This window comes from Neophocaena asiaeorientalis, unplaced genomic scaffold, assembly GCF_003031525.2.
Source record: "Neophocaena asiaeorientalis asiaeorientalis breed wild unplaced genomic scaffold, Neophocaena_asiaeorientalis_V1.1 scaffold96, whole genome shotgun sequence".
Lineage (NCBI taxonomy): Eukaryota > Metazoa > Chordata > Mammalia > Artiodactyla > Phocoenidae > Neophocaena > Neophocaena asiaeorientalis.
Genome location: NW_020175831.1, coordinates 943,468 through 959,377, shown reverse-complemented (window position 1 = coordinate 959,377; position 15,910 = coordinate 943,468). Strand labels below are relative to the sequence as shown.

Genomic DNA, 15,910 nt, shown 5'->3' with positions numbered 1-15,910 from the left:
AAGGCTCTTGTCGAGCCCCGCTGACGAATGGAGGTCGGCCAAGCCAGTGACTCAGAGTCGACACCCACAGCTGGCGCACACCGGTTGCCGGGTGGAGAGGGATTTTATTTCCAGCAGAAAAACATAAGATGTGTGTGCAGTGGTTTCAGATTCAGGGGCCAAGTCACCCCTCATTGAAAAGGTCTCCCTGAGGTTGGGACTGAGGCATATACCCTTCTTCATATGCCCTGTGGCAATTAGCTGAGTGCCCTGAACAGATGAGGGGCTCGATACACTCTTTCTGGATTGATCTGATAAAACTCATCGGAGTCCTCAACTTCAGCTGATGGTCAGGTGGGTTTCCACTGAGCTGGAAGGGAGGGAGCACCTCACTGGCTGATTGGAGGCCTTGCAGAGTTTAATGGAGCCGTGGTGTTCTCTTAAGAATGTGCCCTTAAGATAAAAACTCTAATTCAGAAAGATACATCCAGCCCTACGTTCATAGCAACGCTATTCCCAACAGCCAAGACATGGAAACAACCTAAATGTCCATCGACAGATGAACGGATAAAGAAGCTGTGGTGTGTGTATATACACACACACACACACACACACACACACACACACACACACACACACAATGGAATATCACTCAGGTATAAAAAAGAATGAAATAATGCCATTTGCAGCAACATGGATGGACCTAGAGTATATCATACTAAGTGAAGTAACTCAGAGAAAGACAAATATTATATGGTATCATTTATATGTGGAATCTAAAAAGTAATACAAGTGAATCTATATATAAAACAGAAAGACTCACAGACATAGAAAACAAACTTATGGTTACCAAAGGGGAAAGGGAGGGGGGAGGATAAATTAGGACTATGGGATTAATAGATACAAACTACTATACATAAAACAGATAAACAACAAGGATTTACTGTATAGCATAGGGAACTATATTCAATATCTCACAATAACCTACAGTGGAAAATAATCTGAAAAAAATATAAAACTGAATCACTTCGTTGTACACCAGGAACTAACACAATACTGTAAATCAACTATACTTCAATTAAAAAAAAATAAAAAAAGAATGTGTCTTTAAGCCAAGGAGCAGAAGCCTCCGCATGGGGTGAAAGTATGTGCTGAATGAATGAAAGTAGGCATACAAGCACAGGTATGAGGTCTAATGGTTCTGACGACCTCTGTCCTATTGCGTCAGGAAGAAGGGGGCTTCCACAGTCTGGCACAGAAGCAGAGCAGTTTGTTTGTCATGGACCAAAGGTCATTTCATACGTGGACCCAGTTTTGACACCCCGAGCCGACTGCGAAAAATCTCTCTAGCTTTAACTCATGCAAAAGGGAAGTGGAACTAAGAGGCAGACATACTGTCACTCCTTCAGCATCTCTCCTTTGGCCCTGGGGGAAGGAAGGCCATGTCTTTTTTTTTTTTTTTTTTTTGTGGTACGCGGGCCTCTCACTGTTGTGGCCTCTCCCGTTGCGGAGCACAGGCTCCAGACGTGCAGGCTCGGCGGTCATGGCTCACGGGCCCAGCCGCTCCGCGGCACGTGGGATCTTCCCCGACCGGGGCACGAACCCGCGTCCCCTGCATCGGCAGGCGGACTCTCAACCACTGCGCCACCAGGGAAGCCCGGCCACGTCTTTTGAAGTCAGCCTTGCTTTCCTCCGCCCAGGTGTGCACCTTTGCACGGGTGACCTGCAGGGGGAGCCGCACGGCCTCACTCACGGTTTGCGGAGGATCATCCTCATGTGGGCGTCGGGGCCCAGCTGCGACAGCAGCAGCACGGTGTCTTGCAGCTCCTCGTCACACTCCTTTTTCTCCTCCTCTGTAGGCAAAGGGGCGTCCTCATGCTCATCATCCAGAAATCGATAAAATAAATATTTATCTTGGAAATGATGCTCCTGGTCCACTATGGGAAACACGGAGGCAAGCGTCAGCTGCTGCACCTCTGCCGCACGGGCCTGTTTACCAGAAACGGATGGACGGTGTCGGGCAAGAGAGCCAAGTGGCAGCAAAGTGGTGAGACTCCTCACCCGTCTCCCTCGGCCTCACCCAGGCGGGTGCAGCTGTAGGATGCGACCTCCGGGCTGCAGTCATGCACCTCACGGTCCTCTCTGACCCGCCCATCTCCTGAGCTGCCCTGGGACTCTCGTATGAGAACCCGCCAGCTTTCCTGAGATGGGCACTCTGACCAGCAAGAATTGCCTTGGTGACATTTTCTAGCATGTGGGTTATATGTCCTAAACAGGAAAATAACCAACTACCAGATCATGCTCTATAACGTTTGTTTGTTTCAAAGTAGAGACTTAGCAAAAAACAGAAAACCCGACTTCGTCAGGATCAGAATTGATGTTTTTCTTTCTATGTGTACTGCTTATAAACACGTCTGTCTGCAGTTAAAAAATTAAAATTGTCTGAACAAAGCCGACAAGACCAAGCATCTAGGTCATATACCAAACATCTAGGTCATATACCCCTAGGATATTATGGTAATTTCCTTCCAGTTCAAGTTTTAAAGAGTTTTTTTTTTTTTCTCTTATTCCCTTTAAACAAGAAGATTTAGATCTCAGTAGGACAAACTCATAAACTTGGCTTAGAATCCCTCATCTTTTCAGGAGGGAGCATCAACCCTATCCAAAGATAAGGAGGAGTGGGAGGATCCTTGCTGCTCAAGATATGATCCCTGGAACGGCAGCATCAGCGTCGTCTGGGAGCTTTTGGAAACGCAGACTCTCTGGACCCATCCCGGCCCTGATGAATCAGAACCCACATTCTAACAAGAGTTCCAGGTGGTTTGTATACACAGTAAAGTCTGTGAAAACACTGCCAAGGGCATCATTAGATTCCCAGGTATTTAAAAATTAAAGGAATGATTTTAATAGTTTGTCAGTTTGGAAAAGTGATCTTTAAACAAATGGCATGAGGAGTTCAATCACAGTTCCACTCCAGTCCTGAAGAGCTACTCTGCTCAGTTAGAGCCCCTGTGGATATCAGGGGCTACGCCACAGAGCACACTCCTGATATTACGTGTGGGTACAAAAAAACTGGCTCTCCCAGAAAACTCAGCTTCTGAATTCAGTACTCTCTTTCATGTTATCAGCCCGGCCACACACTCTGTTGCTCTTCCATCGGCCCCTGCATCAGGACTGCTATGCAATGCTCAGAGTATAATCGTGCTATCGATGGACCGTGAATGCAAACTAATAAACATAATTGGAACTGATGCACTCGGGTTTCAATTTCATTTTCCCTTCATCCGCGCTCCCAACTTAGGAAGGTACAACGGTGGAACACTGCAATCAACGGCATCCACTTGCTGCATTTGTATTGCCGAAGGAAGATGCTAGCTCTGCGTGTCCCTAAAGGGATCATAATTCTTTCTGGCCCATGTGGGAGTTCAGCTACAACCTACCTAGGGGAGCGCACTTCCTAGCATTTCTTGAGGGTTTTCCAGGGACCGTGGCTCATCTTACCGTGGTTGAGAACACCGTCTTCTACCAGGACTTGCCACATGCCAACAGCTTGAATCCGGGAGTGAACACATGGAGTCTGCTGCAGCATCCAGTCCACCAGCTCAGTCCCCACGCAGCATTGTCTGAGGAGCGGGAGGACACAAAGGAGGGGAGGTCACCCCCGTGCAGATGAAGGACGGGAGATGGCTTCTGAGAGGAGACCGTCCCACAGGGCTCCACGCTCTTCCACCCTAAGAGGTCTCATGGCAAACAAAGCACTGCGTGACGTGGCCTCAGGTTCTCAAACTTTTGTACAAACCAATAAAACCACTCAACGCACGAGAGAACCTTCTAGGCAAGGCTGGCTAAACGAAAGAGCATTACAGGCGGCAGCCCCAGGGGAGACTAAAGGGCAGCTAGACGGGGAGCGTGATCTGGCAAGAGAATCCCAGGGCCAGAAACCCTTGAGCCGGTCCCAGAAAAATCTCAGTGTAAAATGAAGGCAAAGCATAATTCTGACTTCCTTCACCGGAGCCTTTTGAGGAATGAGTTAAGGTTTGTGAGGCCCTAGGAGGTGCTCCGTGAAAGGCTACGTGTAAATGCAAAATGATATAGCACTTTCTGTTTTCAAGTAATACTACTGAGCTTCCTCAGAGGGGTGCTGGGAGAAACAAGCAACTAGCGATGCAAATCTCTGAAAAAAGTGTGATGCAATGAGCATCTGCACTTCGACAGAGCCTGTCATCTGAAGAGCTCCAGATCCTTTCTGTACAGGCACGCGTTCATCCCTATGATGACCCTCTGTGGTAAGCTGGTCAGGATGGGCAAACTATGTGCGTTAGTTCGGAAACATATAACTATACACACATATTAGGAAACCTTCAGTAGGGAGAGAGGTGTTTGTGGCGTGACTGTTCAACCGAGGAAATGGGATCTTGAAGTCCGGGGGAGGAATCCCAAGGGACAGGAATAAGCAGGGAGTTTCAGAGCAGCTGGCTGCTTGCAGCTGGGTCTGAGTCACTGGTGACCTCCCCTCCTGTGCTGAGGATGCCACCATCTCTGGGACACTAAGACTGGTCCCAGCCCAGGGAGCTCCTCTCTAGTGTGAACTGGAGGAGATTCCCAGTGCTGGTACACTTTAGGAAGAGCTTAGCCTGGGAGAAGTCATGAGATTCAGCACCAGGTCTACTACTTATTAGCTGTGTGACTCTGGCCATATCGTTTCAAATCTCTGGTTCTCAGTTTTTTCATCTGTAAAAGAAAAGAGGAGGAAAAGATGGCTTCAAAGGCCATGTCCAGTTCTAAGACTCCAGGAACTCTGAAATCTATCAGAACTCCTGGGATGTCCTGATTCGGGTCTGACCCAAGAATACATCACAAGGAGGATGTCCTGAGAAAGCTGTTAGATTTCTAGGACTGCTCTGATTACAGTCCATACCTACACTTTAGAGCTTCAATAGGCGAAGAGGCACCTAGTTACTATTCATTGTGAACCAAACGTATGATCTGTCGTGTTCCTCATCTAATTTGAGAATTTATTAATGGGAAAAGTCATGTAAAAGTATAAAAAAATCAATTTCATGTGGCTTTTAATTCAATGATTACTTTTACTAAAAAGAGCATATGGCGTTGAGATGATCCCAGAGCCTCTTGGCCCTGGGACAGGGTGTAAGAGTCTTGCAGTCAGAACACAGAACAAAGACACACAGCTGTGCCACTTGTGGCTGGTGGAATCACCGGGTTTCCTCTCTATTAATGATCTTTAGCTATTTTAAAATCGACAGCTAATCTCTAGTGTGGTGATCACCGGGGGTGATGCTGCATCTGGGGAGACTTCAATCCCTTTGCACTGCAGTAATGGTAGAAGTGGTGGCAGGTGAAAACAGGAGGGAGGGAGAGGATGGGACTGGAAACAAGATCTGGGACCAGGCACTCAAAATGTCCTGCAGGAAAAAGAAATCGTGCCTCTGGCTTCCGGTTGCGTCCATGGGTCATTATCAACAGATCATTAATTTGTGTCATAGGGTGTGGAATAGACGTAACACCTATATTTCAGGGGGTTAAAATCTTAGGACTATGGAGCAAGAAAGAGATTATGGTTTCTGACTTCTAGTTCCCATTATTTGTCACCAAAGATGACATCTTTAATGGAATTTCCCTAATGCAAGTCAACACTTGGGAAAGCGTAGTCACATCTTAAACTAAGGGAATATAAATTTAAAAAGAAAAAGGTCCTTTAGCTGTATGAGATGTTTGAGATCCACTTAATGAGTTAAAGAGTTTGAACTCTCTCTGAGGACATGGACACATGAGTTTAACCTTTACTTCCCTCAAAATTGTAACAGTGTGTAGGAACCACAGACGCCAAAAAAAGAATGGACTTCCAGAGTTGAAGGAAAAGGCTTCCAAATGTAATCAACCAAAATGGTAGCTGGTAAATATCCACATTAAAAGGGCAAGGGGAGCAATCTGCCTTAAGAGAGGGAACATGCCCTAAGAGGAGCACGCTACTGATTAAAGTGTTTCTCAAATCCCATCTCATTTCCAGAATTCTATCAAGAAGAGGCCAATCTAAATGTAACAAGCTGCCAGTTTTGGTCTTATAAGCATATTCATGACAAATGCAAGCAGAAGAGTGTTAGTTTGCAGGGAGTGCCGAAAAAGCGATCCAAAGAGAAAGCATTTGCAGTGTGTTTCCATCTCTGTCCTTGGGAAAGAGACTGGATTTGAGGTACATATACTGGAAGGTTTGCTCTAGGGTAAACCAGGTATAATTTTACAGGTACAATCATGGTTGACGGTCATCAGAAAGATTATATATATATATTATATATATATATATATATATTATATATATATATGTATTTTTCCTTTGTGGTAACTTTAAAATTTGTATTCTAGCTTTTCACTGTGTCTTATGAATTTGGTTCATGTGAGTCAAATGGGTTTTGACTCATGCTAAGTCTGATGGGTTCTGAGGTCATGTCTAAACAAGGCTAAATGAGAGAGTCCGACTGATTGCTGAAAGAGGGCTGTGAGTCTGAACCGTGGGCGCAGGGAGAGGGAGTGAAGGCTTTTGTGGCATAGACAGGACGTTCTAGTTCCTAAACCACTGCTGAGTTGATAAAATCAAAAGTTAAAGATTAGACATGAATCCTTCATTTACCCACCATGGTTCAGTCATTCCAGGAGGTCGACTAAATCATACAGCCCCTGTCTTTATCATTTCTTAACTCCAGTGGCAGCTATAATGGGTCTTTATTCTATATGATTACAGAAGTGAAACAGAGTTGCATATCTTATTATATGCATACTAGAATGAAATCCTACATTAGAAAGTAAATTATGTAAAGGGCATTTTATATTTTTTTCACTCCTGTATCCTTAGGGTTTGGAACACAATAATGCCGGGTGCCCAGTAGGTGCTTAATAAATGTGTGGAATGAATGAATGACAGAATGAATGAATGAAACTTGCAAATAAACCAACCTTGGTTTAAATCCTGGCACTGCCATTCACTAGATTTGTGACTTGGTCAAGGAAAACTATTTAATCTCTTCTGAGCCTCAGTTTTATCATCTGAAAGATGGCCACACACCTACCTCGCAGGGTGTGATGAGGATGAAATGAGATTATATATATATATATATAAAGTGGCCTGGTACAGGGCTTCAAGTACAAATGAACACTTAGTGAATGTTAGTTGAATCTCATCTAAATCTAGTAGTTTTCCTAAAATACACTTCAACAAACAGAATTACAGAAGTTTTCTATGTTCATCACAGTTAAAGCAATGTCTAAGCAAATTAGTTTAGGAGTAACTCCTGGGAATATGAGGGCTAATTAGAGTTAAGTGGGGATCCAAGATAAGGTTAACTTCCAGAACCTGGAGGATTATAAAACATGCTGCCCATGGATGGAAAACAGGGAAACACAAGTTTGTTCTAACTTCACTAATCACTAATCTGAGGGGGCCATAGCCTTTAGAATTATTGCACATACCTGTATGTCTTTAGGTGGTATTTTCTATCTCTTATCATGTGAGGTGCTCGAGAGAGAATGGCATTTCGTAATATTTTTCCAGCCCTGAGGATCTTCTCTGAAGGAACCTGAATTTTAATCAGATGGGAGGAGGGGAAGAGAAAGGAGAGTTTATAGATGGAAAAGAAACCAGAGGCATCACTAAATCACTTTCCAATCTGACTTTTACTTGAAAAATACAATCCACTTGTACATTTGCATTGTTCACTCGTGTGACATGTCACTGTTTTATACTGAGAACTGAGACACACCGAGATATACTGTTTCTAGAAACTGTATCCACAGTTTCTTGATGTGATGCTCTGACATATGGACCACTTCCAGTAGTTACTTAAGAAGCTAGCTCTGCTGGCTCATCAACCCACCTACAGCCCATTACCTTGGTAATGGTGTTAGCAGGACGAAGAGGAACGTGAGGTTCAATGAGAGGTGTCTGAAAAATAAAACGTTAAAGCAAAAGAAAATTAAACAAAAAGCTCACTGAAGAAAATTATGGGTCAGGGAATAACAAGAAACATCCATTTTTATAAAACTCAAAATAGGATTAAAAAAGCAAGAGAGAAAATCTGCCTAAAGAACTTGAATGCACAGGCATTCAAAGGGCAAAATTAAGACCATTCGATTTGCCAAAATTTAAACGTAAATTATTAAAAATGAAAACAACCAAACAGATAGGAATGATTAGATGTTTGCAGGCTTAATGAGAAGGGAATCAATACCTACCCACAGCATAACAAACATCAGGGCAGGGGACAAAACAAAAGATAAACATGAATACAGATTAAAATGACCTATCTCAGGGGATAGGGATAAAGGACTGATTTAGAATGGAAATGAGCGACTTCATCCTCTCTCATGTAGTTAAGACTCTCTTCCTGCAATTTGTATTGTTAGAAAGTTTTAATTTTTTTTTTTTTTTTTTTGCGGTACGCGGGCCTCTCACTGTTGTGGCCTCTCCCGTTGCGGAGCACAGGCTCTGGACGCACAGGCTCAGCCGCCATGGCTCGGGGCCCAGCCGCTCTGCGGCATGTGGGATCTTAACAGACCGGCGCATGAACCCGTGTCCCCTGCATCAGCAGGCGGACTCTCAACCACTGCGCCACCAGGGAAGCCCAAAGTTTTAATTTTTAAATGATGCTTCTTTGTGGTTTTACATACTCAAGTTCCTGGAACGCACTGGGGCAGCTAGTTTACCAACTCTTTCATCTGCAAAGTGGTATACAAAGTTTCCAGGATTTTGCAACTATCAGAACAGCTCTAGAATCTAGATAAAGCCCCTAGCACTATCCACATTCTTCAGATGAAGGTGCCAAATTGGAATCCCAGGGAAATGACTTGCTACACAGCTACACAGCTGAGTCCCCCAGTCCTACTGAAACCCCTTCACTCTATTTTTCTGAAATAGCTGGTAATGGCAAAGATACATTCTGTCAAAGGTGGTGATAGAACCATCAACACAACGCTGTTTATGCCACTTCCAGAAGGTAAGTAGTACATTTACCTATGAGATTGCCGTGGGCAGAATAATGGCCCCCAAAGATGTCCATGTCCTTATCCCCAGAAGCTATGAATATGTTAGAGTACATGGCAAAAGGGACTCTGCAGATGTGATTTAGTTAAGGATCAAAATAAGCAGATTATTCTGATGTTTCTAGGTGGCTCCAACGTAACTGTAATCGTAGGGTCCTTAAAAGACGGAAGAGGGAGGCAGAAGAGTTAGAACCAGAGAGCTAACAGTGGGAGTAGGACTCAGCCCGATTTTGCTGGCTTTGATGGTGGAGGAAGCCAACAGCCAAGGAATGAGGGCAGCCTCTGGAAGATGGAAAAGGCGGAACAATACATGATTTCCCCCTGGAGCCTTCAGAGGAATGGGCCTGCTGATACCTTGATTATAGCCCAGTGAGACCAACTTCAGACTTCTAAACTACAGCACTGTAAGGTTATTCATTTGTGTTTCTTTAAGCTTGTGGCTTACACAATTGGTTACAGCAGTCACAGAAAACTAACACAGAGATTACTATACTTTATACTAAAAACCCATACTTTTTGCAAATAGAAGCCATTGCATTGAAAATAAATTGGTAGGTTTTTCCTTTGTCTTAATATATAATCAATAGGGAAAATGAAAAGTCAATATTAATCTTAAATACTTTAGGTACCTAAATATGAATATACATGTATAAACATATGCCTTCCTTTTTTTTTTTTTTTTTTTTTTTTTTTTTGCGGTACGCGGGCCTCTCACTGCTGCGGCCTCTCCCGTTGCGGAGCACAGGCTCCGGACGCACAGGCTCAGCAGCCATGGCTCATGGGCCCAGCCGCCCCGCGGCATGTGGGATCTTCCCGGACCCGGACACGAACCCGCGTCCCCTGCATCGGCAGGCAGACTCTCAACCACTGCGCCACCAGGGAAGCCCTATGCCTTCCTTTTTATTAACAATAAGTTTCAGATGGGTTGCTGCTTTTAATATTATAATAGAATTAAGGAAAAAAGGGAAAAGAATCCTAAGTTTTAAGAACAGCATAGATGAGACACAGATTAATTTAGAATGAAATCGCCCTGAACTTAAACATTTTCATCACCTTGCTGGCATCTAGACCTTTTCTTCCTCTCGAAATCACTAGAGCACAAATGTCAAGCAATATTATAATATTTGAGCAGCATTCTGTTTACAACTAGCATAGACCAAGGAATGTCAATCTGGTCGAATTCAATAGCAGCTTTAAACAGAGACCGACTTTGTCCTGAAGTAGCCCACGCTCTCTTATGGCAGACCTTTCATGGGAAAGGGACCATGAGCTCACAGACTCCCTGTACCACCTCCTCAAAAAAGACAGAGAGAATTCCGTGATGCCAAATCACCTGGAATCATGTTCAAAAGGGGGGAGGCCAGCATGCACCAGGGCGCTGGAAATATGTGCAGTCAAAACAGTTGATTATTTCCAGGTTGTGAGTTCCCAGTACTCATGTACCTTGTCTCTTTACGTTACGCAGGTTGGTTTATAAGTCTAGGACTGTGCCTGGTTATGTATGCAAATTGTAGAAGCCTCTGGCTATTCTTGAAAATAACAGCAGAAACCCATTTCTTCTTCCTGTCTTAGAAGAAGGAAGTGTAGGTATATGTGGTCTAGAGTAGATGAATGTAGGATAAGCTTCTGAGGTAACCTTTTCTTTCCTATGGGGGAAAAAAACCATCTGTTTTCCTTTGCAGTAGTCTTTGAGAGGCTGGCTGAGCCAGAGATCAAGAAGATGCCCGTGCTTGAGGGTAACTGATGAATGTTTATTCTTTGGTAGGCGTGATGAAACATTATTTGAAGATTGCATCTTTTTATTTGTTTCTACAAAAATGACTATATTTAAGCAAAATGCTAATAAGTGGTCCCTAGGTAGTCAATTTGGTTGGACAGTTCCCTTTTTGCTTCCTTGGAGCCCTGAAAAGAAACTATTACCAAAGCAGGGGAAGCATCAGACTTCAACCAGTTCCTTTGATTTGCGACTTCTAAAGGAGCAAAACGTACACAGGTTGCCTTTTAGCGAGATAATCCCAGGACCAAGAGGCTGTTTAATCTGTTGAGAGGCAGCATTCTCAGAACCTTCCCTGGCTCAGAGATTTTAGGTTTGGAGGCAACATAATGAATAGATGCTTTGAGAGGGGGACAGTCCCTTTATTTAAATAAAACCTCCAAGGAACACACGCAGGGTGAAAGCAGGGAAAGTTTTACTTGGAGGGGGAGGGGAATAAACATTTGTCTTTGAAAGGGACTCCATCCCGTATTCAGTTAGGCAAGCTTCTATGATGTAAGAGCTACGTTGGTGCCTAGCAGCCATGCACTGTGAGGCAGAGGGCTGTGACAGGTGGGCCGGGACCCTGGGACACGAAGTCACTGCCAGTGCCTGTTCAGGGGCCCCTTCCATAGGGAGTATGACTTTATTGCTTTTGTATCTGCTTATTTATTTCCTTTTTGGTTTCCCGTGGCTTTCAAGTAAAGTTTTTATCTTTGAGAATTTCACTTTAGCTGAGCTTTAGTGAAATGAGGAGAGGAATTTCATTTTATAAATTTCATTCCCTCAATAGGAGAGGGAAAGAAGCAGGATGGGGTGATTAGTGAGAATCCAAACAAGAAAATCAGCCCTAAAAGCAGGACCAAGGACTTCCTGTGTCAGGCCTTTTACATGTGTTACCTTATTTTATTATTACTCTCATATTTTATTGAGAAAACTAAGGCCAGCAACACACAGGGACTTGAGCTCACACAGATAATGACTGGAAGAGCTGGGAAGTGAATCAAGGTCAGTCTCATTCCAGTGTCTACGCTGCAGGAACAGTGACCCATCGCACCTGCTCTTTTCTCCTACAGATATCATGGCTCACACTGTGGAAGAGTTAACATTCCATTTAATTAAAGTTCATTGAGAAAAATGCATCTAAGCCCTTCTCAGTTACCAGGTACCAGAGTTGATCTTATGCGTTTCCAGCAATAAACGTTCATGACATCCTACTGAGATGACACGTTAGCACCATGCATCGTGCTTGGTCTGAATTAACTTTTTAAAAAGCAACTTTCTGGGGCTTCCCTGGTGGCGCAGTGGTTGGGAGTCCGCCTGCCGATGCAGGGGACACAGGTTCGTGCCCCGGTCCGGGAAGATCCCACATGCCGCGGGGCGGCTGGGCCCGTGAGCCATGGCCGCTGAGCCTGTGCGTCCGGAGCCTGTGCTCCGCAACGGGAGAGGCCACAACAGTGAGAGGCCCGCGTACCGAAAAAAAAAAAAAAAAAAAAAAAGCAACTTTATGACAATAAAACATTTGGCATTGCGGGACTGCCCTTCCAGGGCTGGAACAAATATACCAGAAAGGTAGGTAGAAGTTGAAGTCCTAGCAGGAAAACGGAAAGCACTCAGTATTTCCCATGGAGGGAATTTAATGCTGGAAACTAGCTTTACAGGTGGTGCAAGAGCTGAGAAGTCAAAGAGGTGATGAGGAGGTAACCTGGATTCTAGCCAAGCAGGAAGCCCTCAGGTGGGGGGACAGAGGAAGGAGGAGGCGTTGCCAGAGCCGGAGCCAGGTGTCCTGGTGGGAGCTGGAACCCCGGAGGGCCTCCTGGTCCTAGAGGTCCAGCCGCTGCTGGAGATGCTGCCACCCTCCCACCGCTGAGGGGAGCTGGAGACCCTTCCGCATCCCATCCCTCTCCAACCATAAACCAGAGAATAAGGAAAAGAATTGCATTTTATAAATGATTAAACAGAAGAGGGAAAGAACTAGCTTGGTGACTGATATTGGTGAGAAGATGGATCAAAGCAAGAAAACCAACCCTAAAGGCAAAACCAAGGCCCTGCGGAGGTCGGCTTCCTTGTGATGCACAACAGAGCACAGGGAGGGCAAAATACTGCTCAGAGGACAAACAGCCCAGGGCCCTCCACAGAGGGTGGTTGCTGTGACCACAGAGTGGGCACAGGGCTGCTCCATGTTCAACCCCAGCCCTCTCAGCCTCTCCTATTCCGTATCTCCCCAGCCACACTTCCTGGTGGGCTACAGGTAAGGAAGGTGGACAGTGCGTAGCATAGAGTGGGCCTTCATTAATGCTTCCTGGGCTTGGTTCCTAGGGCTGCCCTATGTCTTGATCTACAGCCAGACAACGCATATCACAAAGGAGCCCTAGAAGAAACAGACCCCCCTCTCTGATTACATGTCATACCTTTCAACACATCAACCATGCGTTGAGGACAAAAATTCTTCCTCCCTACCTGGGAATGAAAGAATCCGAATTGGGCTGTGAAGATGTGATCCTAAAAAGCTAGGCAGAGAGGACAGATAAAGGCAGAGGTATTCAGCTTTCTCTGCTTTTCTTGGCTTTCTCCCCTGAAGACTTCCCTCAATTGGTTCTTGTTTGCTTCTGGAGACGGGATGCATTCTACTGCTTTTTATTATGCTTATATTACTACCGAAAAGGAGAAACAGTAAGGGAAAATATTCCTTTTGGCACCAGAGCCAATTCAGAAATACTAATCAGGTGATGAAAAATCTGAGTTTAGTCTCTATTACAACACGCACAATATCTCCCCAGTAGATCATTATGAGGTATAAGGCGCTGTAATAGGCCTCGTGAAAAACCATATTCAGGCCCTTTTGAAAGGGGGTAATTCTTTTTACTTAAGTACTTGCTCATAGAAGCCTTTTGCAAGGCACAGCATTTTAAGCCAAGAGACAAGAATAACAGGGTAGATTGGGACACAAAACTCACGGCAGAACCCTGGCAACCCAGCGTAATAAAACGTCATCTAAGCCCACATCCAATTCAAGTATTTAATGAAGGTGTATTATGGGCAGAGCAATGTGCTAGGCTAAAGTACAGACTCTGATAAAGAAGCTGGTCTAAATGAGCTCTTGATCTTTTGGGGAAAGTAGAGCTTCCATGGATTAAACAATTAGTGAGAATCTGAGTCAATGAATAAGTGCAACAATATTCTGGATTTCAAACCCCCCTTTTCTCAGTCCAGGTGAGAAAATCTTTCGGAAGTGGGAAGAATGTTTAATGTTTTTAGTGAAAACGATACACTTTTAGGAGTTACATTCCCTTGTTCTGGCATTGTGGAATAATACAACTAAGGTCTCAGAAGTGTGTGTCTCAGTCTTGTAATAATTGTCATCAGTATCATCATTCTTTTGTTGACCAAATGAAATTAAAAGACCTAAATCAGACGCATACAGACTTCACCACTCTGAAATAACTATGTAAGTTTTCCCATTTGTTAACTCGTGGGAAAATTCATCTATAGACCTCTTTGGCTTCCATCGATAGGCTTTGTAAAGTTTTTCCTAGTTTAAAATTGACGTGTAGATTTCCAGGTTCAGCTTCAACCTGTAAAAGTGGTCACTCCTGCTGTTACGAGAAAAAGCCGAACAGAGTGAAAATAATGACTTCTCTCAGGTTCATCAAAGAACTGAGTATGCCAAGAAAACTGCCACCCCGAAATCTGGCGAAACGGGGGAATCCAGTCAGAGCTGACATTTGCCTAACCTGGACTGGAAGCCATAAACAGGTAGGAACACTTAAATGGTGCTTAATTAATTAAACCAGGAGGCCGTTAGACTGAGGTGGCTCTAATGCCCGGTGGTCTGTGTAAGCAAACCCAAATCTAAGCCTGCAACTGCCTCAAGGTTCCAACACTGAAACCCAAGAACAACCAGTCACAGCCGGCTAGGCTTTATGCTACTGCCAATCAATAGTTTCCTAATTTTGCCTTCACCTTTTCTCTGTAAAATTACCTCCCTGAGCTCCCGTGGGTGGAGTGCTCCTAAGCACTTCCGGTTTTGTGCTGCCAGGTTCGAATCGACTTTTGCTCAAATAAACTCTTAATATTTTTAATATGACTCAACTGGTCATTTCGATGATTTGCTGGAGGCTGAACGTGGAGTAACCTGGGAGTGAGAAACTCCTGGGGGAGATAGTCTTAGGTGGGCACCCACACTTTTATGGGCTTTACCCCTTGGAATTCCTCCAAATTTTCATGGTGAAGAGCCACAAATGATCTCCTTGTGGCTTTGGCAGGGGGAGGGGAAGAATGAGCATTATGATATAAACCCAGAGCATTCTCCGTAGCAAAGGCCTGCTCTCCAGGGAAAAGACTTTACGAGAGTCTTATCCCACCTGGGGGAAGTGCATTTCCCTGACTCTAGTCTCCTCCGGCCTTCCTGTCTCACTTAAAGAAGGAAAAAGCAGCTAAGAAATGGTGGTGAAAGTCCCATGGCAGGGACATGGGCCCACTAAGTGACTGAGATTTAATCACAAGACTATATTCACTTCCCTTCTGCCCTATGCCCCCCACAAATGCCAATATAAAAATAGTGGATTACAGCTGAATGAGCTGTAGATTCAGACCCTATCAAAGGAGGAGTTCTTAGGGAAGCCCAAACACAGCAGAGGAGACGAAAATAAGGACATTAGAGGAATTTGAAACCTCTGGAATCTACAGCTACAGCAAATATTAAACACAGCCCAACTCCTAGCCAGATTAACATAAAACCTCACACTAAAGGCTTATTTATCTCAGTTCCTATCATGTCTACTTTTCAACCAAAAATCACAAGGCATGCTAGAAGGCAAGGAAAACAGAGTCTGAAGAGACAAAGTAAGCATCAGAGCCAGACTCAGACATGATAACAAATTTTGGAATTATCAAACAGGAAATTCAAATTAACTGTGGTTAACACATTAACTACAGAGTAGCATTCCATTAATAATACTAAGAAAAATGTAGACAATATGCAAAAATATATTGTGTAACAAAAGCAGAGAAACTAAGAAAGAAATGTCTTCCTTTCTTCTCCTTCCTCCGTAGACCAGCAAGAGAGAAGGAAGAGCAGAGAGGGGATGGGAATGGGAGAAGGCACAACACAGCCCTCTAACGAGT

At 44.3% G+C, this 15,910-nt stretch overlaps 1 protein-coding gene across 1 annotated transcript in view; it reads right to left on the bottom strand.

The window, feature by feature from the left end:
* RAPGEF4 (Rap guanine nucleotide exchange factor 4) overlaps nt 1-15,910 on the bottom strand; it is a 253,176-nt gene that overhangs the window by 79,247 nt on the left and 158,019 nt on the right. The window contains exons 6-9 of the mRNA XM_024732858.1: nt 7,880-7,933; nt 7,462-7,568; nt 3,481-3,602; nt 1,733-1,916 (exon numbers count right to left, since the gene is read on the bottom strand). Of these exons, the coding sequence (XP_024588626.1) occupies nt 1,733-1,916; nt 3,481-3,602; nt 7,462-7,568; nt 7,880-7,933 (467 nt within the window). The remainder of the gene's footprint in view (nt 1-1,732; nt 1,917-3,480; nt 3,603-7,461; nt 7,569-7,879; nt 7,934-15,910) is intronic.